This window comes from Mustela nigripes, chromosome 11 (genome assembly GCF_022355385.1).
Source record: "Mustela nigripes isolate SB6536 chromosome 11, MUSNIG.SB6536, whole genome shotgun sequence".
NCBI classification, from domain to species: Eukaryota; Metazoa; Chordata; class Mammalia; order Carnivora; family Mustelidae; genus Mustela; species Mustela nigripes.
The window spans coordinates 24,503,067-24,529,193 of NC_081567.1; the positions used below are offsets into that span (position 1 = coordinate 24,503,067).

Genomic DNA, 26,127 nt, shown 5'->3' on the forward strand with positions numbered 1-26,127 from the left:
AATGGAAAAGGATAGGTGTTTAACTCTTTAATTTAACTCTTTTTAAATGTTTGGCTTTACCTGTGAAGCGATCAGGCCCTGGACTTTTGTTTGTTGCAAGGTTTTGGGTTACTCATCCAATCTCCTTACTAGTGACCATTCTGTCCAGATTTCCTGTCCTTGATTCAGTTTTGGAATATTTTATGTGCCTAGTAATTTGTCCATTTCTTCTAGATTGTCCAGTTTGTTGGCATACAGTTTTTTTGCAGTAGTCTCTTACAATTCTTTGTAAGAAGTTAAAATTGTAACTTCTTACAAGAAGTTACAATTGTAACTTCTCCTTCATGTCTGATTTTATCTATTTGAGTCCTCTTTTTTCTTTAGTGCAGCTAAAGGTTTGTCAGTTTTTTCAAGAACCACTTCTTGGATTCATTGGTCTTTTGTTGTTGGGTTCATGTTTTTTGTTTTTGGTCTCTATTTCATTTATTTCCACTCTGATCTTCATTATTTCATTCCTTCTGCTAACTTTGGGCTTGTTTGTTCTTTTTCTAGTTCCTTTAGTTGTAAGGTTAGATTGTGTTATTTTTCTTGTTTCTTGAGGTATACCTGTATCGCTATAAATTTCCATCTTAGAATTGCTTTTTCTGTGTCCCAAAGATTTTGAAACACTGTATTGCCATTATTCTTTGTCTTGGTATTTTTTTAATTGCCTTTTTGGTTTCTTCATTTACCCATTGGTTGTTTAGTACCATGTTGTTCAGTGTCTATGTGTTTGTGGTTTTTCTAATTTTTTGATTGCTAGATCTTATGGCCTGAAGTGAGTCTCTTGTAGGCATCATATGGATGTCTTTTTATTTATCATTTTTTCAGTAACCCTATATCTTTGGATTGGAGCATTTAGTCTATTTACATTTAAAATAAGTATTGATAGGAATATACATTTGCCCTTGAATAAGGTGGTGGTTAGGGACACTGACTGACCTTCCTGCAGTTGAAAATCCACATGTAACTTTTGAGAGCCCCAAAACTTAAGTATTAAGTCAGGAGCCTTGCTTGGTAACATGAACAGTTGGCTGACATAGTTTGTATGTTAGATGTACTATATTCTTAAAGTAAGAAAGTCATAAGGAATAGAAAAGACATTTACAGTATTGTATTTATTTAAAAAAAAAACATGTAGTTCAGACCTTTGCTGTTCAAGGGTTAGCTATACTTGCATTTTAATTGTTTTCTGGTTGTTTTGTTCTTTTCTGTTCTCTTACTCTCTTTTATTAGTGACTTTTAGTCTTATGCTTGGATTCTTTGATATTTTGTGTGTCTACTAAAGATTTTTGGTTACCATGAGGTTCATTTATAACAATGTCTAGCAGTCTATTTTAATGGTCACTTCAGTTCGAACATATTCTGAAAGCACTGCATTTTTACTGCCCTCCCCTTCCACATTTTATGTATTTGGTGTCATACTTTACATCTTTTTATCTTGTGTATCCATTAACTAATTATGGTAGATAAAATTGATACTGCTTTTGTCTTTCATATTATTATAAATGATTGATTTACTAACTTTACTGGATGTTTATCTGTGAAGTTTTTTCTTTCATAATTTTCATCTAGGTATGTCCTTTTACACTTAAAGGAGTCCTTTTATCATTTCTTGTAAGGCTGGTTTAGTGGTGATGAACTCTTAACTTTTATTCGGGACACTTTATTTCTCTAGCAATTCTGAATGATACTCTTGACAGGTATTCTTGGCTGTAGGGTTTTTTGTTGTTTATTTCTACCCCCCTAGCACTTGGAATAGATGACACCATTCATTTCTGGCCCACATAGTTTTTGCTGAAAAATCAGCTGATAGCCTTATGGGTATGTTATTAGTTGCTTTTCTCCTACTGCTTTTAAGGTTTTCATTAATTTTTCATTAATTTTTTTCATTAATTTTTGACATTGTACAGTTGACCCCTGAACAATGTAGGGGTTAGAGGCACCAATCCCCCTGTGCAGTTGAAAATCGACATAACTTTTGACTGTCCCCAGGTTTACTAATAGTCTGCTGTTGACTAGAAGTCTTAAACAGCTGTTAGGCACATATTTTCTGTTATATGTATTATATAATATATTCTTAAAGTTGGAGAAAATAAGAAATCACAAGAGAAAATCTAGTACTATTCTGTATAAAAGAAGTATTCACATGTAAGTGTTTTTGTGTTGTTCAAGGGCCAGCTTTATCATGTGTCTTGGTGTGGACCTCTTTGGATTCATCTTGTTTGGGGCTCTCTGTGATTCCTGGTACTATAATGTCTATTTCCTTTTCTAGATTGTAGAATTTATCAGCTATTATTCAATTAAGTTTTCTGGTTTTTTTCTCTCTCCTCTCTTGGGATGCTTGTAATGCCAGTGTTCCAGATTGCTGATTCATTTTTCTGCACCCTCTAATTTGATGTTGATACACAGATGGTATTTTTCATTTGTTACTGTATTTGGCTCTTACTGGTCCCTTTTTATATTTTCTGTTAAAGTTCTCATTGAATTCAAGTCCAGCTAGCATCTTTATGACTGTTACTTTGAATTCTTTATCAGGTGGATTGCTTATCTCTGGCTCATTTTTTGAGATTTTGTTTTCTTTTATTTGGAACCCATTCCATTTTGTCTACTCTGTATTTAGTAGGTCAGCTACATCTGGTCTTCTATAGAAGGCATCCTGTGGGGCCAAAAGCGCTGTCTTCCCAGGCCACCAGAACCAGGTGCTCCAGGCCTGTCCCTGTGTGGGCTGTGTGAGCGGCAGGGAGATTTGGCCACAACCGCTATGAGCATTGTGGTAAGCATAAGTTGTGCCTTTTGAGAAGGTGGGTCCAAAGAGGAATGCCTTGTCAGTGCCAGTGGTTCTAGCAAAGTGTCAGAACTGGTACCTGCCAGCATTGGACGAGGTGGGCTACACGAGGGCAAGACAGTGGTACCTGCTAACTCTTCCCTTCCCAGAGAAAATTCCTACAGACTTGCCCATCCCAGCACATGCCTTAAAAGTAGTAAATGTCCTTCATGTATAACCCAGCACTTTCCAAACTGATGCCTTGGTGATGGGTCTCAGAGTGATTAAGAGTACACCCTCAGGGGCGCCTGGGTGGCTCAGTGGGTTAGAGCATCTGCCTTCAGCTCTGGTCATGATCTAGGGTCCTGGGATCGAGCCCCACATCAGGCTCTCTGCTCAGTGGGGAGCCTGCTTCCCCTCTCTCTCTCTCTGCCTGCTTCTCTGCCTACTTGTGATCTCTCTCTGTCAAATAAATAAATAAAATCTTTAAAAAAAAAAAAAATACACCCTCCGCTTTCTATAGCCTTTGGCTCTCCCTGAGTTAAGCCCCCAGATTTCCAGAGTTCAACATCATGGGAGCTCATCTTCCTGGTGCTACATACCCCACCCAGTGAGGGGCTTGACCCTCACCACTTATGGGTGACAGCCCTCCCACTTTATGGCTCACTGTGCCGGAGATGGGGTTCTTGACCTCATCTCTGCCCCTCCTACCCCTCTCACTGCAGCTTTTTGTCCCCAGCTGTGTAAGAGCCATGGCACTGTCTTTGGATTGTTCTCAGTGAGTTGCATGTTGTGTAGCTGCATCATTGGCATGTCCGTGGGAAAGGTGAGTTCAGCACCTCCTTACTCTGCCATCTTTCCAGGGGGTGCAGTGGGGCTTCCTGCCAGTGGTGCTTGTGTTTGCCCTGGAGCTGTGGCTGGGCACCCACTGCCGTGTCGCCAGGGGGCACCACATACGCCTGAGCCGCTGCCCCTGGTCTTGTGTGTTGCCGAGGGCTAGGTGTCCATCAGTAGATTCCAAGTCCTATCAAGAACTGCTTTTGATAGGAAAGCTGATGGCACCATCTACCTTTTGTCAGTCTTCTATGGGGTTTTAGACAACATTCAATTCCAGACTTGAGGCCTTCAAATTAGGTAACAGTGGCTCTTTAAAAGTAGACACATTTCAAGGTTTTTTCTAGTTTAAAAACAACAGCAACAACAACAACATACACACATGACAGACATTACTTGCATTCTTCTGTTTCTTGATAAAGGCCGATCTCAAGGCCATTGTGCAAAGACACTGCTACTTTTGTGAACAAGATTGGATTTTAATGCTCTGACAATTCCTACTTTTTCACTGTCAAAATAATCTGAGTAGAGGTCAAAGCTTAAACCAATTCGTATATGTAAAAAAAAACCAAAAAACAAAAAAAAGATAGAGCAGGTCTTTCTGGACTTAGCTTCACAGCCCCAGTCAGGTCCTTGTTTGCAGAGGGAGCCTGAGGGCCAGTTCAGTCAGATGACCCATATCTGGTTGTTTGCTTCGCTTCTTGATGTATTCCAGAGTTTTCACCTAGGAGGAAAAAGAATGATCAGTATCCTTTCTGGTTCGCCAGTGAGCCCACAAATCAACCATACTGTGAGCTCATGCTTTCTTCCAGCTCAAGTCTTCAAGGATAAAGGAGGAGAAGAAAGCAACAGAGTCTTTAAAGTATGGGGTGCCGGAGGGGCTTAGTCAGTTAAGGGTCTGCCTTCAGCTCAAGTCATGATCTCAGGGTCCTGGGATCGAGCCCCCTCAGCAGGGAGCCTGCTTCTCCCTCTCCCTTTGCCACTCCCCCAGCTTGTGCTGCTTTGCTCTCTGTAATTTTTTTAAAAGATTTTATTTATTTATTTGACAGAGAGCACAAGTAGGCAGAGCAGCAGACAAAGGAAGAGGGAGAAACAGGCTCCCCGCTAAGCAGAGAGCCCAGTGTAGGGCTCCATCCCAGGACTCTAAGATCATGACCTGAGCCGAAGGCAAACACTTAACTGAGCCATCCATGGGACTGAGTGCTCCCTTAATAAGTAAAATTCTTTTTTAAAAAATGAAAGAAAGCAAAGTCTCTAAGTACAACTTCTTAGATTATAATTTGCTTATAAAGTCAGATCTTGGTGTGACCAGGAATAGCAGATATTTTTATATATGTGTATTTTATCAGAGGGAATAAAAAGGGGAGACTAGGATTTGTTGAGGCCAAGCTGTGCTCTGGCCAGTGGGTTTACATCATTCACCAGGACCCCCATGCCCTCCCAGTGCCTCACCATGGTCCTGGTATCCGCACACCCGTGCCTCTGGGCCAGGTGCCAAAGGTTGACAGAGAGCTGGTTGAGTCTGTTGTTGCGCAGGTCCCCGTGGGCCAAGATGCTGTTAAAGAAGGAAAGCCCCAGCGAGCTTTGGCGCTTCAGAGCCTGAAATAGAAAAGAGAGATTACCCTCCGGCAGTGGGGCTCAGGCTGGGCGCAGCGTTGATGGTGGCTCTACCGTGGATCGTCTGGAGGGCAAGCTGCTGAACCTCCCCAGCCCCACCTTCATCTGTAGGACAGTAAGGCAATGCCAGCTCCGAGGGTAGGTGAGGAATGAGATGAAGCATTAAAGGCCCTTCATTCTGTGCCTCCTACATGGGTATTACTTACGAAATGGAAGCAGAAGCAAGTGATAGGCCTTCTTTCAAGTACAAACGAGAACTGAAAGGCTACAATCAAATGTCCTTCGGATGTATCCTCGAGCTACCCAAAGTTATGGTCACCATCCAGGGCAGAAATAAAGACCCATGACTGCTCCCCATAAATGGCCCAGGCCCAGCTTTCATAAGAACTATTCTATAATAATGAAATCTTGCCTCTAATTAGAGGTACCCAAACAAGGAAAGCCTAACCAAAAAAGACCAAACCTGAATTCAGCAAGAGGCCTTGGAGAAAGGAAGCAAGGTCTGAGAAGTAAGCAGGCACGTGGGAAGGCCAAGTGAATATGTGGGCCTAACCAGCAAGCCAGATTCTGTCGCATGTCCATGAGGGCCCTGGACAGCTGCTGACCTGCGCGCCTGCTAGATGCCCTTGGCTCACAACGCAGAACATCGGTGAGTCCAGCAAAGCAGTTGAGAAAGGAGCCCTTAAAGTGGGCCAGGTATTCTGCTCTGTGCTTTACACAGCTCATCTAATTTAATCTACATAGCAGATCTTTGTAGGAAGCACATCTCTTACCAGCTATGCGCATGTAGCCACTGTCTCCCAAGGATCCCTTGAATAAGGATCTCCTTATTCAAGCATTACACAGGGTGCTGAGGTGAGGGGACTGTGCGGATGGAATCCGTTACGGACCTTAGAGAACCCTGGACTATCTGGGTGGGCCCAGTCTAATCCTGTGAGCCCTAAAAGGCAGAGAAATTTCTGAAAGACCCATAGCAGAAGAGGAGGCAGAAAGGGTGAGATCAGAGAGATTTGAAGCATGAGGATATGAACCACCATTGGTGGCTTTCAAATGGAGGAAGGGGGCCAAAAGCCAGGAACCGCAGCCAACTTCTCGAAGCTGAGAACAACCTCTAGCCAACAGCAGGGAAACGGGACCTTAGTGCTACAACTGCATACAACTCAAATTTGCCAACACCCCAAAGAAGCCAGTCAATGCCTTGATTTTGACCTTGTGAAACTTTGCCAGTGCCAACCCCCCAAACTGCTATAATAAATCAATGTTTTAAGCTGTTGAGTTTGTGGCTTTTTTTTTTTTTTTCCCTCAAGGCTGCAAGAGGAATCCCCATTTTGCAGATACACTCAAAGCTCGGAAGGCTTTGGGGGACTTGCTCACGGACCACAGCTAGTAAGTAGAAAGCACAGTAAGTACAAAGCAGGCATTTGAACTCCAGTCGTCCTGCTCCAAAGCCTGTGCCCACACCCTCCCATGTCCCACTCCAGCTTCATAAATATTCCCATAGACCCGGTGTTAGCATCACATTAGGAATCCACATTCTGAAGAGACTAAGCGTTGCTTTTTCAACTACTCAAGGTAGACAAAACCAACCTTCTAACTATCGGTCTGTCCATCCATCATTCCACAAACCGTCACGGTTCAGCTAACTGCTGAACCAACTTAATCCCTGCTGCCATCCTCAGCCAAGTGAGAATTTAAAATCTCTTTGTGGAGGAAAAAATCCTGTTGAGGCGCAGCTTTAAGGACAGTTGGGCATGGGGCTGAGTGGCATTAAGAGACCTCCACTGGAGGACCAGGTGAGCCTTGGCCACGGTGTGGACCTGGTGACAGTCCCAGAAGTAGCAGAACTGACTGAAAATGACCATCAAGGAGTGAGGTCATGCTGTGCACTGGCCAAGCCTGCGGGCCACAGGAGAAAAGCAGCACGTTCTAGGCACAGACAAACTAAGTGGCTGCCGAATGCCTGCTTAGGGTCCTTTGATCAGACAATGCAATTCTACCCAACCAGGAACCTGGGCCGAGACCAGCATTCTGTGGGCTCCAGTCCAGGCTGCTGCCTGCCTTTTAAGCCGGCCCCCATCTGATGGCTAGGACAACAGGAGGGTACGTTCTGCTTCTATCTACAGGACAAAACTAAAACAAATTCTATTTCAAATACAACTAAAAGAGTTTCCCCCTGAGAGAGGTCCTTTAACTACATTTCATTGAAGTAGGAGAGATTTTTTTTTTAAAAGACAAGGGAGATAGTATCTAACAACGAGCTATTTCTCTATTCTGTATCTTCTCAGCATTTTACCCCCAAAACCCCCATCCACATGTGTTTCAAATGCACAGCCCATTAAAAGTGAAGCCATGAGAGACTGACCTGAGGGATAGAAGTCCTGCAAGCTGACATGCAAAGACCCCCAAACCATGAACACATTATGAAAACGGAATCAGGGCCTTGAGCCCCCTCCTCCTCTTCCTCAGAGGTTTTAAATAAAAATAAGCTTTCATTCTTTTCCTATGAGAACTGTCATTTCCAGGAAGCTCCCTGGGTCTGGCATAATTCCCAGCTTCACCCCACCTAAACAAACAACTTCATCAAGCTCTGAGTAAACCGGCAAGCCCCTTCTTAGAGATTTGGAGAAAATTTTGGAAGCAGGGTTGCTTCCATCCAGCACTAAGAAATGACCTACTCCAGATGGGCATCAGCACTCGGTGGTTTTCAACAGCACGAAACTTTGCTCTCCACCTGGTAGAGAAATCTGACCCCTGCTTCCCAGTTCCCAGACTTGATGATCCTGTGTGCAGGGCCCCTGCCGCGACCTGCTTGCCTATGCGGACTTCCACACCGCACTGTTAAAATGAAGGATGGTTGTTCCGTTTTAGCTCGGTCCACCCATATTTTTCTAATAAATGTGCATATATGGAAGGACATTTTCACTGAATGTCCCTGGTATTTATGGGAGTTGAAATGTTCTTTGGAAGAATTCCAACTTCGCTGGTTTTTTTTTCAGAATCCTGTTTCAGAGTCATTATTACAATCAATACCCCCTCCTCCAAGAGAAAGAGACATAATTGTTAAATACAAACCCAGCACTGTCCCCACCCCCACAACTGCAAAAATACGTTCCAAGACCCCCAGTAAACACCAGAAACCACAGCCAGTTCTGAACCTTTTATGATACTGTTTTTTCCTATATACATACCTCTGACAGTTTATAGATTAGGGACAGTAAGAAATTAACAAAAGGGAATTATATACTGTAATCAAAGTTATGTTAATGTGGTTTCTCAAAATACTGTACTGTACTCATTCTTACAATTACTGCTCCATGAGATAAGGGAATGACACAGGCACTGCGACGTCTTGTTAGGCTGCTCTTGACTTGATTAGACGTCAGGAGTCGGGGGTAGAATCTGCTTTTGGACAGTAGTTGGCCCCGGTAACTGAAACTGCATGGCAGCGGGGTAAGGGGAGACTGTGTCCCAGTAGTGGGACACAACAACTATATATAGTTTTCAGCTTGATTTTTATTGTGAGTTTGAGGGTTGTTCTAGGTCATGGTCCTTTATGCTGTAGGTGGCCACCTCTGATTAAACCTAGCCTTCTAAATCAGGTCAGGGTGAAGAAATGTATTTTCAAGCCATGTGCCAAATTTTTCTTGGGTGTTACCTGTTAAACAGTACTGCTCTAAGAGGTCCCTGGGCAAAAACCTGGTGCCAGAACCATGGTTTTAAAAATCAGGAAAAGGTGCCTAAGAAGAACTTTTCAGGGCAGAGGAGCTGAAGGTAAAGGACCCCATTTCTACCTGAGAGGTAGAAAGAGCTCGCCCCTGAAAGCTACCAATACTCAGAGACAAAAAAAGAATAGTTTTTAGCCCTAAGAATTTGCTCATGTTTGAAAAAGGCCCTTTAGTTGGTAGAGAATTGCCTCTTCTGATAGTTACTGGTTTGATTACCAGTTTCCCCGGAGAAATTGGGGTTCTGATTCTGCCCTTTCCCCTGACAGCCAGATGCCCTTCATGTGTTAATTTCCCCAGAGTCCTGCAGCCCTGCATCCAGAAAGGTCCCTAGGCTGGTGGGACACGCCAACACACACTCCCCTCAGACAGTGCGCTGTGATGCACATGGGACCTATTGCTAACCATAAGGCTGGCCTGAACTTGGCAGGGGCCACTGGAGGATGGAGTCTAGAAAAAATACAACTCACTCCAGCATCTGCTTGACTATCCTAGGGATAATGGGAATCCAGAACACACATGTACGTCATACATTTGTATGCCCACAGCTATACAATATTCTTGGGGTTTTCTGCTGGGGAAAGACTAAGGACAGTGGTGGCATCTCATATAGCCCCAGAAATGAGTATGAATTAAACTTAAAATCCAGTGGGATCTTATTTTGTCTTCAAAGGGTTTGATGGAGGGGGATATAAGAGCAAAAACCTGGGAAGAGCCTTGGGAAGGGGAAGGCTGGAAAGCTACTGGGAAATAGGCAGTCCAAAATCTGCCTCAGGTTGGGGAAAGGGAATGGAGGAGCAGGACAGCAGGAGAGAACAGGGCCTGCCAGGGTGAATCTGGACTGAGCTATCAGGTTGTCTCTTGCCAAGTGGGAATAAAAAAAAAAAATCAAAATTCTCGGAGCTTCAAGCAGACAGTCTGGAGTAGTGAAGACCAAGACCCAGGGGAGCACACGGAGGCAGAAACAAATTTAGGCATCAGGTGACCCACAGAAAGAATGCAGAGAGAGAAGTCAGGCACCAGCTTTGACTCCTAAGGCACTGCCAACCTCCACCCCCTTCCCACAGGCCCCGACTCCACAACAGCACTCAGCCTGAACACACTGCCAGAGATGGGCCTAGGTCTGAACAACTAACTGTCTTGGCCAAGCCTGAGACCGGGCCTCTGGGATCCATCTGTCACCCACATGTTGTGCTGCAGCTGCAAAAAAAAGGAAGCGGCGGTTGGCATAGGCGGGGAGGAGAACCAGGTCGGTGTGCAGAGTGCACTACATGGAAATGAAAATGACCTATTGTCTAACTACATGGAGAGTATGGAAAAACTGCTCTGAAAACATACAAGATGCAACATCGGGCATATCTGTGTAATTCGTGGGAAACACGGTTCTAGAAGACTGCCTCAGCCATATCTCACAGCTCCCACTCTAGGACAGTGTAAAGGGACAGCTGTTCCCACCTCACTGGTCTGTCAGGAGAATTAAGTGAAATGATAAATGCAGAGTCCTCAACTCTACACTCCCATAACGAAGGCTGGAGAAACAACCTCCACTGTGGTGGGACAGGAACCATACGCCACTTCTCACAAGGTAAGCGGAACCAGAGGAAACCCAGGGCTGTGGAGAAGCTGCTCTGAGCCTCAGTTTCCTTTTCTGTCCAATAAGAATAGACACCATACTTGCACTTCAGAGAGGTCGTGGGCATGAAAAAAACACCGATGTGTGCAAAGCACAGGCCACATATTCAGCATGTACCGACGAAGCCCCTGCTGTATGCCAGCCTCTGTTCAAGGTGGGGGGATGCTGGGGCCCCAGAGACAGGGAGGTCCCTGAGACTCATGTTGCAAGATCCTAGCCCTCCACGGAACTTACATTCTGCTGGGAGAGGCAAGCAACAGAACTGCACAGAGCATTTCAGAGAGTGACCACACAGTACAGGGAAAGCCCTGGATGGAGCGCTCAGTGATCAGTCCGCCAGAAACACGACGCGCACAGGAACCAGTTTCCTGTCCAGAATGGACCCATGTCCTACACCCCCTGGAAACGCATGCGATCAGAGCGAGCGGCAGCAGGGGGCAGGCCAAGGGCACCTACCTCATCTTTGGCCAAGGTTTTCAGATGCTCCAGGATCTGAGCCATCACCGTCTCACACAGCTTGTTGTTTTCGGCCAGAAACTTGGAGTCTCCCCCATACAGGCTGTCGTTGGAGTCAACTGATGGAACAGACCAGAGCAGTGAGCAAAATACGGTCTAGCCATACAGAGGAATATCATGCAATCATAAAAAGGAATTCAGTGGGGCGCCTGGATGGCTCCGTTGGTTAAGGAATTGGCTGCTTTTGGCTTGGGTTGTGTTCCCAGGGTCCTGGGATCGGGCCCCACCGCTGGCTCCTTGCTCAGTGGGGAGCCTGCTCCTCCCTTTCCATCTGCCTGTTACTCTGCCTGCTTGTGCGTGCTCTCTCTCTCTCAAATAAATAAAAATTCTTAAAAAAAAAAAAAAAAGGGGGATGAAATTCTGTTAAGTGTTAAAACGTGAATGAATCTTGAAAGCTTTATGTAGGTGAAATATGCCGGGCACAAAAGGTCAAATATTGCATGGTTCCTTTTCTACAGGGCCCAGAAGAGGAAGATTTGTAGGAGGCAGAATGGAGTCACCGCAGGCTGGGGGAGGGGGGGAGGGAATGGGAAGTTACTGTCTACTGGGTACAGGTTGTTGGGATGATGAAAAAAACTTTGGAAATGGGTAGTTGTGATGTCTGCCCAACACTGTGAATATACTTGAAGCTGAATGAACTTTTTAAAAATAGTTAAAATGGCAAACTTTATTTTACTACTATGTGTATGTTACAAATCCTTAAAAAATGTAAAAAAAAAAAAAGCCTTAGTACAAAAAAGTCTATATCTTTGACTTGGGGAAAGAATTCTAAGCTATTTACTGTAAGAAAATAATCCAACAGGAACGCCTGGCGGGTGGCTTGGTAAAGTGTCCGATTCTTGGTTTTGGCTCAGACTGTGATCTGAGGGTTGTGAGATCGAGCCCTGCATTGGGCTCTGTGCTCAGCAGGGAGTCTGCTTGAGGATTTCTCTCCCTTTACCCCTCCCCTCACACGCACGGTCTCTCTCAAATAAGTCTTTAAAAAAACAAAATCAGAAAAATAAATGCTCTGTTACAATATTAAATACTTAAGAGAATAAAAATATATGATCTATAGTTATTAATTCCCACATATACACAATACTATTGCCATAACATACTATTAATAATTACAAGATACTATTAATTTTTAAAAAGTGACATAAGTATCCAGAGTAGAGCCCAGACACGTGTACACATCTCTATTCCCTACTTTACAGCTGCTTAAGAACCAATTTTTTTTTTATTAAAAAAATTAAATTTCATGATATCCTGTCATCAGCCCTGAACCTTCCAGAGAATGGGACAGGTCGAAGCACAAAGCAGTTAACTAATTGATAAAGTAATTTCAGATATGCCTTCTGTACATTTCTAGTTGCTATTTCACGAACAACTATTCTTGCTTTTTATTTTGAAGGCTGCCAGAAGGCCGGGAAAGCAGTACACTGAACACGTAGCTGCACGCTCCACGACACACGTACAGACACACGGACACGCGGTGTTCTCTGGCGAAGCGGCTACAAGCAGACTGCAGATACGTTGCCTACAGATAAGAACCGCTCCCCAGCAGTCTCCTTGCTCCCAGTGTCTCTGTCCAAAGGTGATCTCTAACCCAATTCTGAACCGCTCGTGCACGGAACTGTGTCTCAACATTCAGAGGAGGACAGCTGTTCTCTTAGAAGAACGTAAGAGACTGTGATTCTGGTGAAGCAGGGGGTTCGGCTTTTCACCACCACCTGAGTCTGCAGGGCGCAGAGCTGCGCCGGTGAAGGCATTTCTCACGTCTACCGCTGACGGCCGGACTAGGTCCTGGCCTGAATTCTCAGGCTGCCTCCGGGTTGGAGTCTACGGTTTCTGATGAGCTCAGCACTGGAGAAGAGGGAAGGAAGGGCTAAGACCGACCCGTGGCCGACACACCCCAGGGCTTCCTCCCCAGAGGGGCCGCGGTGTGTTCAGGGCAGGCTGCTCACTTCCTCACGCACACGTGCGTGCACAATTGTGCACACGCACACTGCACCTCCTGCATGAGGGCCTGCTCTGCGCCAGCTTCCAGAGTAGGAGCTGAGGACCCAGTAGGGGGGCAAGGCTGATTCGGTCCCCACCTCACAGAGCTCACGGACCACGAGGACAGGTACACTGGCAAAGAGGCAGTCACAACAGGAAGTACCGAGAGTCAGAAGGGGGCGGTACAAGGGTAGGGGACCCTAAAATCTAGGCCTGGGATGGAACTCAGGAATTAGCAAGATCAGGCTAAGCTCTACAGGTTAAATTCACTAGACGAAATGGAAAAGGGCGATGGTGCAGATGAGTTTTCCATGCTAACACTTGGTGGTGATGGAGGGCGGACAGGGGAACCTTGAGAATTTGAATCTCGGAAGGTGGTCAGACCAGTGCGTACAGTGGCCCCAAGAGACCAGGTGCAGCTCTTACGAGGGCGATAAATGACATCCCTGGCAAGTGGCCACTAAGAATAGCCCAGAGTCCCTGCATCTGTCTGGCCCTGGGATCATGACCCTCAGTGTCTCAAGGGCCTGGCAGGTGGTGTGGAGCAGCCAAGGGGCTACAGTGGGTTCACGGGGGCATCCCGTGATCCAACCAGATCGACGCTGTGTGCATGTGAAGTCAACATTCGGCACACAGGCATCCTCCCCTTCCCCATCAAACACGCCCATACTCCTACATGCTTGGGGTGGGGGAAGCACTGGGGTTCTTGCTCTAGGTGGTTTCACAATGCCATCTTATTGATCAAGAAACAAAGCAGCAAAGGCATCCTTTGTAAGTGCAAAAAAGTTGTGACCCTAGTTCTTCGAAGTTCTAACCTGTGTCAACATTAAGAGGCTGCCTAGAATAAGAAAGAGAGGGGCAGCAAAGGCTCTTTCGGGCCCCCCTGGGCCTCTCTCCTACTAAGACAACTGTCAGGTCACAATTACGCGGAGTAAACACAGCTGGGCCAAGAAAAAAGGGGAAAAAACCCACCCATGCCTCCGTTTTCTTCTCTGAAAGCTAGAAATCTAAGAGGCTCCTATCAAACCTAGCCATGCTCCCTTCGCTAGCACTCCTGCCCCCAGTCTGGCTGTACGGTTGAGAGGGTGAGAGAGTTAAATGGATCTGCTCCAGAAGACGAGGGAAGAGAAGGCAGGAGACAGGAGAGGGCTTGCTTGCTCCTAACTGAGCCTGAGGTTTGCAGACGCACTGCCACATCAGTGCCTGGTCCTCCAAAGTCGCTCTACAGTTGCAAGTCCTCAGTGTGCATGTGGCAAAAAAGAGGAAATAAAAATGCCAACAAATAAAGGAAAAAGTGCTAAATCTCATTAGCCATCAAAGAAATGCAAATTACACTCATCAGAAGAGCCAAAATGAAAAAGACTGACTGCACAGAGGGAACCAAGGGGACCCTCACTCATGCCTGGTGAGGGTGTCCTTTGGTACAACTATTTCGGAAGACTGTGAGACGCTATCTGCCAAAGCTGAACACAAGCAAGTCCCAAGAACAGCAACTCCCCCTGTAGGCACAGAGCCAGCAGAAATGTAACATGTCCAAGAATATTCACGGCCAGAACCAGAACCGATGGAAACATGCAAATGTTCATCAGGGAATGCATGAATTCTGGTACAGTCACATGATGGAATAGGATACAGCAATGCAAAAGGAAGAACTTCAGCAACACGGGACACAGAAAAAGCTCACAGAATAGTGAGAAGAAGCCAGACCCCAAAGAATGCATGCTCAACCATTTCATTTACCCAAGTGCGAGGCTAGAAGTCGGGAGAGTGGTGAACCGTGAGAGAGCTCACCGGAAGGGGGCACGATCAGGGTGGGCACTACTGGGGTCTGTGTGCCGTGCGATAAGTCACTGGGCTTATCACAGTGATGGCACTGTGGATGTTTGTTCTACACAAAAGTCTCAGAACATATTACATACATGTATGTATGTAACATACTCTAATTCAATTAAACATTGTTATTTTTTAATCGAGGAGGCAGCATGAGGCATGCCCCACAGTTCTGGTTGTCAAGTTCTACTTCCTTCACTAACTGGCCACAGGACCTTGAGTAAACTCAGCAGGGTCTCTCTGAGTCTCCCCTTATTGGAATGGAAAGTAGGGGCACAGATGCCTGTCTTACATCCTGCGATGCTTTGAGTATAGAAGGAGGCTCTGTGGAGTCTGGTGCGGTCCCCGGCAGGCAGCAGGAGCTCAAGTCGTGGGAGCGGTCATCCCCCACGTCGACCAGCCTCCCTAAGTTACATCTTAACTATTAGCCCCCCAGTCCCAGCTAGAGGAAGCCTCTGAGTGTCGTAGGGGAAGGCTCTCCCACGAATTTGCTCCCTGAAATTTCCAAGTCTAGAGAGACAGTTGCTTAAACCCCCAAGTAGGTCATGACTAGACAAAGCACTTTTAACAACAGGACCATTTTTCTGGGAAACCACTGGAACTGAGGGTCTGATAGGCAGGTAGATGCTTGGGCTCCGCAGGCAGAGGTCTGGAACTGGGACTGTCCTGTGTGTCCAGGATATGAGAAGGCCGCTTCAAACTCCTAACAGCAACTTAAAAATGGCTGCTAGCACGTGAGGGAGCAAGGCCACCTCCTTCCTTCTGAGCATCTGAACTAGGGGTTCACGGAGTCTCAGCATCACTCGGGGAACTGAGTGAAGTCCCACCTGAGGCTGAGGTCAGGGCCAGGCCAGCGAGGAAGCTCAGGCATGTGTATATTTAACCACGTTTCAAGGTTATTTATAGTGGACCAGAGAGAGCACAGATCCAAAAGAGTGCTTCTCTGAACTTCACTGGCTGTCGAAATGATTCTGGATGTTTCTTCTACATAAAATTCTCAGGCCTCTTGCTGGGGATCCTAATTGAGAAGGAGTAGGATGGGGCTCAGGAATCTGCTCAGGGAGTTCTTATTTTGGCACATGTAGGAAGGCCCCAGACTAGAAGTTCCTGGTGGGTTAAAAAAAAAACTAGGTGATTAAGTAAAAGAAAACAAAACAAAACAAACTTCACTGGACCTTCCTGAACGTCAAGCTCGGGGCAGTCTGGCAGGGGGGCACCCCACTACCTTTGTCGATGTGGTAGAGGTAGGTCTCCTGGCTCATGGCGGAGAGGAGGTGCAGGACGCAGGTGTAGATGCGGATTTTATCGTCACTGCTCTCCTCCCAAGTGTAGTCCTGGATCACGTTGAGAAGCTCTCGAACAAGAAACAGGACCCCATGTTCGGGATGATCCTAGTGGAAGCCAAAAAAAAAAAAAAAAAAAAAAAGGATTAATACTCCTAGAAATGAATCAGGAGGGGAGAAAACCCCAAAAACCGTGAAGACCAAAGCCCAGGCCCCTGCCGTCCGCAGCTGTGGAGGAATTACAGTGGCAGCCACTTCGCCGAGGCGAGCCGCTCGCGGGCCTGGCTCGCGAACACCGAGAAAACGGACAGACTGTTGGGAACGCCACCGATCAGCGCGGTCTGCGGAGACGAGGCTTGAGAGCCTCCCCGGGTGCAAGGGAGGAAGAAGCAGAGTCACCTGTCAGCTTGATGGCCCGTTTCCAAAATTACAGTCTCGTTCTCCCATGTGTGCAGCAGCACAAAGGCCTGCTCCTCCGACTACAAAAAGCAAGATTGCGGGTCTCGCAGCAGTGGGAACAGTGGAAGCCACCTACTTTGAGTGAAGTTCCCCACCCCCCAAATGATCCCTGTCACCACCAAAGGCACCAGCTTTAAATATAGCATTGCTCTTTAGGGCGTCAGTGACATTAACAGCTAAATCGCGGACGCTCTCTTGGGAGAGGAAAAACCCAAGAGACACTCGGAGCTGAGAGAATGGTGTTTCTCAGATGCTGAAATGAACCGGAAGAGGGTCGCGGAGGCCACAGAGCTGGAGCTGGCTTCCCTTCCGACAGGCTACCTGCGATTCTGGGTTTCTCCTCCTGAACACACCCTCCAGACCTGAACGGCCAGGGGTGAGGGCCCAGGCCCTGCCACCATCGCCACGCTGACCTGGGAGCCACACATTGTGGCTCCTGGGACCAGTGGGACACCCTCCCAGTCCGGCCAAGCCACTGCCAAACCGTGGCCCAGTGAGCGTGAGGGGATAAACACCCCAAACTTGTTCCACTCCCGCCTTCCAGTCCGCAGTCGGTCCCTGCCACTCACTGGCTGAACGGGTCAGAGAGCGGAAGGAAGCCAGCCCAGGGGACGCGGTCCCCAGGGGCCGGTCTCGCACACGGATCCCGACAGAAGTGCAGGGGACGCTACAGCAGCTCGTGCGCCAAGGTCCGGACTCCTGGCTCTGCTGTTCCTTCGGACTGAAATCCACCTGCGAGGCCTGGCCTGACCCGTTCCTCCGCGAGAGCCCTCGCCCAGGCTCCGTCACAAATCATGGTTGCATTTCCAAGAGCAGTTTTGAAGGGACTTCTTTATGGCTTCGGGGAACGGCCTGATTTGTTTCTGTCTCTCTCCCTTTCGTCCCGGCCTATAACCCCCCGGGAGGACCGGTACTTTCATGGGTCGGAGCTGCCAGCTCGCAGCCAGGGCTGCCCGAGTGGCACAGAACACATTACAACGGGTGCACTCTCTCCACGCCTGGCGCTTACGTGGCGACAGAGACGAATAACGATCGCGAACTTTCAGTCACTATGGTAGCTTTTTAGCGTTCCAGAAAGACACTATGAGGACCAGCCCCTGATTTCACAGAGGGCAGGTGAGCCACGGAGAGGTTAGCCGGCCCCGTGTCACACCGCTGGTCCACTGAGGAACCAGGGCTCGAGCTCTGCAGTCTGGCTCCTGGGCATCAACTCCGCACCCGGAACATTCACGCCGCCCCTCTCGGACCCGACGGAGCCGGCCCGCTGCGGGGAAGCCCCCCGCGTGAGCAACCATTCTCAATCCGGCGCGGAGTATGAGAAACGCTGGAACCGAGATGGGTGGGAAATCACACCTCCGAATCCCACGATACAGCAGCAACACTTCCAAGTGACAAGGACAGTGGCGGGGCGAGAGAGACTGGGTACAGCTGTTAACATCTACAGGAACTGCTGCTTGGATATCCCCGAGAGAGAGGACGCACCATGCCCTGAAGTCTGAAGGCCCCAGGCTAGAGTGATCGAGACCCCCCCAAATCCACCCCCTCCCCGCCCCCACCCCGTGCCGGGTCTGCCTTCCATTTCCAGTCCGTGGCTCACGACGGCTGTTCTTTGCTAACAGCTGTTTCTAACTGGGCTATTTTCTTCTGCTATGTGGATGTTCAAAAATACTTTTTATTTAAGGATCTGCCTTGGAAAGAAACAATAATCCGAACGTTGCAGTAAGCATTTCAACACGGCTGTCGTAACTGTAGTGGGAGCCCAAGCAGCACACCTTCCCCGGGGTGGGGGAGAAGGGGGCACGCAGACATAAAGGTCTGTAACAAGCTATTTCCGTGAGCTTTCCGCTCGTAACTGGGGACGAGAGATTACTTCCAGCCTTTTGTACCAGGAAAAATTTTTCCTTAAGATATCCGTGCTTCAGGGTTTGTAACTTTTTTTTTCTTAATTGCACTTTGATGCTTCCGCGCCAACAACTGAAGCAAGGCAAACACAGGTTTAAAAAAAAAAAAAAAAAAAGTAAAAGGGGCGCCGGGGTGGCTCAGTTAAGCGGCTCGCTCTTGATTTCAGCTCAGGTCATGATCTCGGGGTCCTGGGATAGAGCCCTGTGTCCGGCCCTGCACTCGGCAGGAAGTCTGATTCAGGATTTTCTCTTCCTCTGCCCCTCTCCCATCCCCGAAAATAAATAAATCTTTTAAAAAAATTAGATAAGAACAAAAGGCCCTGGATTCAACTGGCAATGTGAGCAGGGGAAGCCCCCCACAACCGGGGGTGGGGGAGGGGGGCCCTGCCTAGGCTGCCTCCCTGACAGAACAAACCCCGCACTTACGAGGCAGGTCCCAAGGGACACCTGGGAGGGACTCAACTCTCTCTCTCAGCTGGACAGACAGGGGACCTGGCTTCTACTGTTCGCAATATCCCTTTGGGTCCCTGGTTCTGGTCTGCAGGAATCACTCCATTAAATGTCATTCCTTAATGGGGCGCCTGGGTGGTCCTCAGTGGGTTTACCCTCTGCCTTCGGCTCGGGTCCTGATCTCAGGGTCTTGGGATTGAGCCCTGCATCCAACTCTCTGCTCAGCGGGGAGCCTGCTTCCTCCTCTCTCTCTCTACCTGCCTCTCTGCCTACTTGTGATCTCTGTCAAATAAATAAATAAAATCTTAAAAAAAAAAAAACAAAAAAAACCCCTGTCATTCCTTGGCAGAGGAAGGTGTATCCTAGAAATGACTAATTTTCCAGGAGCGCTAAGGTGAGAGACAGCAAAGACGCACTGAGCACAGACATCCTGGCTTTGGCTTTGACTTTCGTCTTGGCCGATGACTAGCTGGTGACCCTGGGTAAGTCACTTGCCCTCTCTCTGCCAGGGTCTGCTTCTGTGAAATGAGGACAGGAACAGGCTCGTTTGGAGGATTTGTGAACTGCCGGCTGGCTCACTGTCAGGGGTATGTAAGTGTTGACGATAAACAGTAAAAGCCCTTTAGAAAAGGAGCCAGAACACGGGATGGGGTGGGGCCTGGCACTGGGAGGAGGAGCCGGACAGGAAAGGGGGGTGGGGACGAAGCAGGAGGGCAGGGGACAGAGGAGCATGGGTCAGGAGGCTGTCAGGAACCAGCTGTCTGTGGAGCTACACGACTCGGGCAGGAGCCAACCCTGTCATGTGTCACCAGCTCGCACCCCTGGTGGGCCCCCTCAGCACTGCATACACACGAGTCACCGAGGCTCTCTTCTGGCCCCTCCAATGCAGGCTGCCTTCCCACTCCAAGCTTTACCCATGCTGCCCCCTCTGCCCAGAATGCCTTCTCCTGTCCCCCGCGGCCCTCCATGACCAGTCTTCCTGTGGCTCTCAACTCTAGCGACACTTTCTTGGGACACTTCCCCTGACCTACTTCCCTTCCAACCTGGGCTCTCAGAAGTCCCTGTGTTTCTTTGTGGGACTTTATACTATTGGAGTTCCAAGTGTTTATTTGCTTAGTATCTGTCTTCCTGAGCGGAGGACGCACTTCTCTGGTTCACTCCTCAATTCCCAGATCAGCAAGTCTTTGTGGAACAGACGGGACTAACGCAGCTCAGCACTGGGACACCATGTCATGCTTACGGCGGGACACTTCACAACGATGAGGAGTAGAAAAAGACACTCCCCTGCTGTGTCCCAGATGATCCGTGCCAGGACATGGATGCCAGTAATATCCACTGCCTGTGTCAACTGAATCAAAATTAGGCCTGTGAGCTGTTACGCTGAACCTGTTCAATCAAGTCCACAGGTCCTACCAAATGTAAGAGAAATGCATCAGCTCAGTTACATAGACGACTCTGCAGGCCAGCAAGAGGCTGACCGCAGCAAATACCAAAGCAGAACGTCTCTGAACGCTCCCAAACTGGCACTGTTAGCCAGAGAGAGGGCTGGCCTGGGGAAATGTTTATTTCCGCATTGACAAGTACCAATAAAGGGGGCCAGGTAGTTTATTTAGCCTATTTAGTCAATTTTTTTTCCAAACAAATAAAATGAGTCGAGGCCTTTTAAAAGGCTCATACACAGTTGGTAGGGACATCGACTGACGCAGCCACTGTGGGAAACAGTATGGAGGTTCCTCAGAAAATGAAAAATAGAGCTGCCCTCGGATCCAGCAATGCCACCTCTGGGTATTTATCCAGAGAGCTGAAATGAGGATCTCAAAGAGACACCAGCACTCTCATGCTCACTGCAGCACTGTTCCTAATGGCCAAGATGTGGAAAGAACCTTTAGGTTCTTTGGGGCGTGGCGCTGGGAGGAGGATGCCCATGGATGGATGAAGAAAATGTGACATGCACATCAAGACAGCATGGTACCGGCACAAAAACAGACACACAGATCAATGGGACAGAATAGAGAGCCCAGAAATAGACCCTCAACTCTATGGTCAACTAATCTTCGACAAAACAGGAAAGAATGTGCAATGGAAAAAAGACAGTCTCTTCAACAAATGGTGTTGGGAAGATTGGACAGCCACATGCATAAGAATGGAACTGGACCATTTCCTTGCACCACACACAAAAACAGACTCAAAATGGATGAAGGACCTCAATGTGAGACAGGAATCCATCAAAATCCTTGAGGGGAACACAGGCAACAGCTTCTTTGACATCAGCCGCAGCAACTTCTTCCTAGCAACATCGCCAAAGGCAAGGGAAGCAAGGGCAAAAATGAACTATTGGGACTTCGTCAAGATCAAAAACTTTTGCACAGCAAAGGAAATAGTCAACAAAACCAAAAGACAACTGACAGAATGGGAGAAGATATTCACAAATGACATATCAGATGAAGGGCTAGTATCCAAAATCTATAAAGAACTTAGCAAACTCAACACCCAAAGAACAAATAATCCAATCAAGAAATGGGCAGAAGACATGAACAGACATTTCTGCAAAGAAGACATCCAGATGGCCAACAGACATGAAATAGTGCTCGGCATCATCATCACATCACATCACTCGGCATCAGGGAAATACAAATCAAACCACAGTGAGATACCACCTCACACCAGTCAGAATGGCTAAAATTAACCAGCCAGGAAACAACAGATGCTGGCGAGTATGCGGAGAAAGGGAAACCCTCCTACACTGTTGGTGGGAATGCAAGCTGGTGCAGCCACTCTGGAAAACAGCATGGAGATTCCTCAAATAGTTGAAAATAGAGCTACCCTAGGACCCAGGAATGGCACTACTGGGTATTTACCCTAAAGATACAAATGTAGGGATCCGAAGGGGCACATGCATCCAAATGTTTATAGCAGCAATGTTCACAATAGCCAAACTATGGAAAGAACCTAGATGTCCATCAATAGATGAATGGATAAAGAAGATGTGCTATACACACACACACACACACACACATACACACACACACACACTGGAATACTATACAGCCATCAAAAGAAACAAAATCTTGGGGTGCCTGGGTGGCTCAGTGGGTTGAGGCCTCTGCCTTTGGCTCGGGTCATGGTCCCAGGGTCCTGGGATCGAGCCCCACATTGGGCTCTCTGCTCAGCAGGGAGCCTGCTTCTCTCCCTCTCACTCTCTGCCTACTTGTGATCTCTGTCAAATAAATGAATAAAATCTATTTAAAAAAATTAAAAATTTAAAAAAAGAAACAAAATCTTGCCACTTGCAATGGCATGGATGGAACTAGAGCGTATCATGCTGAGCGAAATAAGTCAGTCAGAGAAAGACAATTATCATATGATCTCCCTGATATGAGGAATGTGAGAAGCAGGGCAGGGGGTTGGGGGGTAGGGAAAGAAAAAATGAAATAAGATGGGATCGGGAGGGAGACAAACCATAAGAGACTCTTAATCTCATGAAACAAATGAAGAGTTGCTGGGGGGAGGGGGGTTGGGAGAAGGGGGAGGGGTTATGGACACTGGGGAGGGTATGCGCTATGGTGAGAGCTGTGAAGTGTGTAAGCCTGAGGATTCACAGACCTGTACGCCTGGGGCAAATAATACATTATACGTTAATAAAAATAATTTAAAAAAAAAGAAAATGTGATATACGAGGGATTGTTATTCAGCCTTAAAAAAGAAGGAAATGTTGTAAAATGATGCCAAGATGGATGAAACTCAGAGGCTCTCAGGCCAAGTGAAATAAGCCAACCACAGAAAGACAAATACTCATGATTCTGCTTCTATAAGGCCGTCCGCAACAATGACAGGACCAAAGGATAGGATGGTGGTGCTGGAGGTCCGGGGGGGACATCCGGAGCTACTCATCAAGGGGCTTCATGGTTCAATTAAGCAGGACGAATATTCTAGAGATCTCTGTACAATACTGAGCCTGTAGTCAGTAAGACCGTATCATACACTTAAATATGTGCTCAGAGGGTAGGTGGATCTCAGTTTAAAGGTCTTTACAACAATAAAATTAAATGCAAAACATTAAACACTAAAAGCTGCGACATGAAAGGATATGCTGTGAACCAGGTCTAAGTGGGATACAGGGGTCGTCTCCACGCGAAAGCGCCTCACAACACACGTGCCTCAGGGGCGGCCCATCCTCGGGCCCGGGAGCCCACACAGCATTCAACCTCAGCTTTTCAGCCTGAACATCAGGCACCTCCAAGCCCGCCCGCAGTTAGCTGTGTCCCAGGGGAGGGACGGACAGCTGCTAAGGCTCAGCCTCGAGCAGATCAAGTGCACTGAAAATGTTTCACGCTCAGAGGGTGCAGGACGGGCTCGGCAGCCGCACAGACCTGGGTTCAAATCCCAACTCTGCCGCTCACCAGCTGCGCGGCCTCGGGCAAGCTGCACGGGCTCCCCAGCTCTGGGGTGACCTACGTGGGAAAGGCACAGGGAGTCCCCCCCATGCAGGAATTACACCGAGTGAGCAGGCACACTGGGGCTAGTCTTCATCTCATTATCTTTACTAAACCCCAGCAAAAGCCTGCCCGCTGATACCGGGAACAAGAAAATCCGCTGAGACCCTGGGAACATTCCCGCAAATGCCTACGGGGCCAGGAAAGCAACAGAAATGGGTTCAGTGGGTCCAGAGGTACCCACGGGAACTGCAGGGAGGGCACATGCCTCCCACCCGCCCCCCAAAATGGGGAGGCTGCTCCCAAGCTGAGGCAAAGTGGCCAGGTCGGAGAATGTAGGCCCCCCCCATCGCAGGATCTGATTTTTCTAGAGGAGTCGAAAATCTGGGGTTTTCTGTGATCTACCAATTTTTAAATGTGGGTAATTCATTCCAAATGTTTTCCATCATTATGTGGCCAAAAAAGCCTGTCTGTGGGCTGGCTTCCATCCGCTGGTCATCAGTGCGCGACCCCAGGGACAGAACTTCTGGGTCCCAAAGTGCTTTCAGATCAGTTGTTTCATTCAACCTCCCAGCAGCCCTGCCAGGTGGGCATTCCGATGACATTTCATACAGGAGACGAGTGAGGCTCTGACGAGTCAGACAACTTTCCCAGAGCCACTCAGGGCTGCTGAGTCACTGGGTCAAACTGCCCTCAAGTTTCTGACTCCAAGCACAGGCTTTTGTCCAGGCTCCAGTGATTTTGAAGAAAACACCACATGCAGACGGAAAATGCAGCCCAATTAACCAATGAATGGTGACATCCATCAGCTGGCTCCTTAGAAACTCGGATCATTGTCGGTCCCCTCACTTGACAACTGGACTACCCAAAAAAGAGAACGTGATTCCACTAAGGAAGTGATCTGGAAACAGTGGAGTCAAGCATCGAGCTCTCCCTCCTGACCACGCCATCCTCTCTCTGGAGCACTTGGGACCTTAGCTGGGACACTTGGAAACGGAGCCATCTTTTTGTCTCCTCGGCTCCTCCGAGAGACCATTCGAACGCTGGACAGTTCAGCCCCTCAAAATGCACACAGCAGTGATGGTGCGTATATTCACAGAGATGTGCAACTGTCACCATGATCAATTTTAGAACACTTGCGTCACCCCCAAAAGGCAGCCTGTACTCCTGAGAGCAGAGTTACTTCCTGTCAAAGTGGTCCTAGGACCGTCCAGCCCTGACTTACTCAGGGGCTTTCAAAAATGCTGACTCAGGCTGTGAAGTGTGTAAACCTGGCAATTCACAGGCCTGTACCCCTGGGGCTAACAATACATTATATGTTAATAAAAAAATAAAAATTATATTAAAAAAATGCTGACTCAGGGGCCAATCCCAACCTCTTGAGTGAGCCTTTCTGGAATGGGGTTCCCAAGAATGTCTATTTTAACAAGGATTCCGGATTCCTACATACATGTGGCTCTACCAGGAGCCAGTCTGTTTCGTGCCTGGCCCTGTCTCAGCCTGGTGAAGGCCATGGGCTCCTCAGAATACAGTTTTCTAATGAAGAAAATAAAATATGTAAGACGACAAAGGAAACCAATTATGCTAAAATATACTTGTCAAAATATTTTTCCACGTATTTGTCATATCGTGTTCTATTACTTCCTGGTAAAGACATTAAATTAGCCATCGTCTGAAATGGGCCACACCTGAAATGTGATATGAACATGTGGCTGATTCCTCTGGTGACAAAGTCCCAGCTATGTCACTACTACTGGGGCTTGCTGCCTCCATAGCTCACAGCGGAGCCAACGGCTACGTTTATTCACTGAGATTTGTAAAAATGAGAACTTTTTTATTCTCATCTTAAATTCACGGTTGCCCCTGCCAGACCCTCAGGGAGTACGCAGACCCCAAGTAAGAACCCCTGCCAGAGTGCGGGTCCTGGCACTGCGTCTGGAGAGAAGCCTTGATTCCTGCCAGCCCAAGACTCACTGCTCGGCAGTACGCCCCGCAAGAAACCCCAGCACGCTTCCAACAGCGTCCCCTTGGACCCCGGCGACCTTGTTTTGGTTTCTAGTACTTGCTGCCAAAAGACCGTCACCATCACCTTTTAAGGGGCCGAGTGTGTGCCCGCTGTTCTCATCACGTAGACAGACCTACTCCCTTAATCCTCCCAACAACCCAGAGATGGAGACACGATCACTAATCCCATTTCCCAGATGAGAAGACGGCAGCCCTGTCATGTGACACAATCACCCGAGCCTGCAGAGCTGGAAGGTGCAGGAGCCGGGATTCTAACCTCAGCATCTCGGTCCCCAGACCTGAGCCCTTAACCAGGAAGTGGCACCCCAGACCGCCTGGAGAACCACAACTGATACACCCAGGACACAAAATGAACGGAAAATACACCGAGTAATTCAGGGGCACCTCACTGGCTTGGTCAACAGAGCATGTCGGATCTTGGGATCATGAGCCCTGTTTTGGGGGAAGAGGTAGAAAGCCGATCAAAGAAGGACATCACCTATAGCTCTTCTGGCGAAACGTACCGGAACTATTAATAACGTAGAAAAGAAATTGCAGAGGAATTCCAGAAGGAAGGATTCCGACGGTCGCATCTTCCCATCGATATTGATCATCTTGGGAACTTCTGGAATAAGGCTTATGGCGGCTTTGAAAAAGGCATCAGCTGTAAGACAGAA

At 47.8% G+C, this 26,127-nt stretch overlaps 2 protein-coding genes across 7 annotated transcripts in view; one reads left to right on the forward strand and one right to left on the reverse strand.

Moving 5' to 3' along the window:
• KNOP1 (lysine rich nucleolar protein 1) overlaps positions 1–16,135 on the forward strand; it is a 50,686-nt gene extending 34,551 nt beyond the window's left edge. The window contains exons 4-6 of one of the 5 annotated variants that reach the window (XM_059415212.1): positions 3,525–3,611; positions 6,544–6,622; positions 12,504–12,619. In XM_059415212.1, the coding sequence (XP_059271195.1) occupies positions 3,525–3,611; positions 6,544–6,622; positions 12,504–12,535 (198 nt within the window). In that variant the 3' untranslated portion in view covers positions 12,536–12,619. Of the gene's footprint in view, positions 1–3,524; positions 3,879–6,543; positions 6,623–10,025; positions 11,033–12,503 lie in introns of those variants that run through there. The other 4 variants (XM_059415211.1, XM_059415213.1, XM_059415209.1 and 1 more) reach the window with 4 other exon arrangements.
• The window catches only part of VPS35L (VPS35 endosomal protein sorting factor like), a 116,387-nt gene continuing 94,337 nt past the window's right edge, over positions 4,078–26,127 (reverse strand). For both annotated transcript variants that reach the window (XM_059415205.1, XM_059415206.1), the window contains 5 exons: positions 25,975–26,114; positions 16,146–16,311; positions 11,048–11,166; positions 5,072–5,218; positions 4,078–4,343 (listed from right to left, as the gene is read on the reverse strand). In XM_059415205.1, the coding sequence (XP_059271188.1) occupies positions 4,245–4,343; positions 5,072–5,218; positions 11,048–11,166; positions 16,146–16,311; positions 25,975–26,114 (671 nt within the window). In that variant the 3' untranslated portion in view covers positions 4,078–4,244. The remainder of the gene's footprint in view (positions 4,344–5,071; positions 5,219–11,047; positions 11,167–16,145; positions 16,312–25,974; positions 26,115–26,127) is intronic.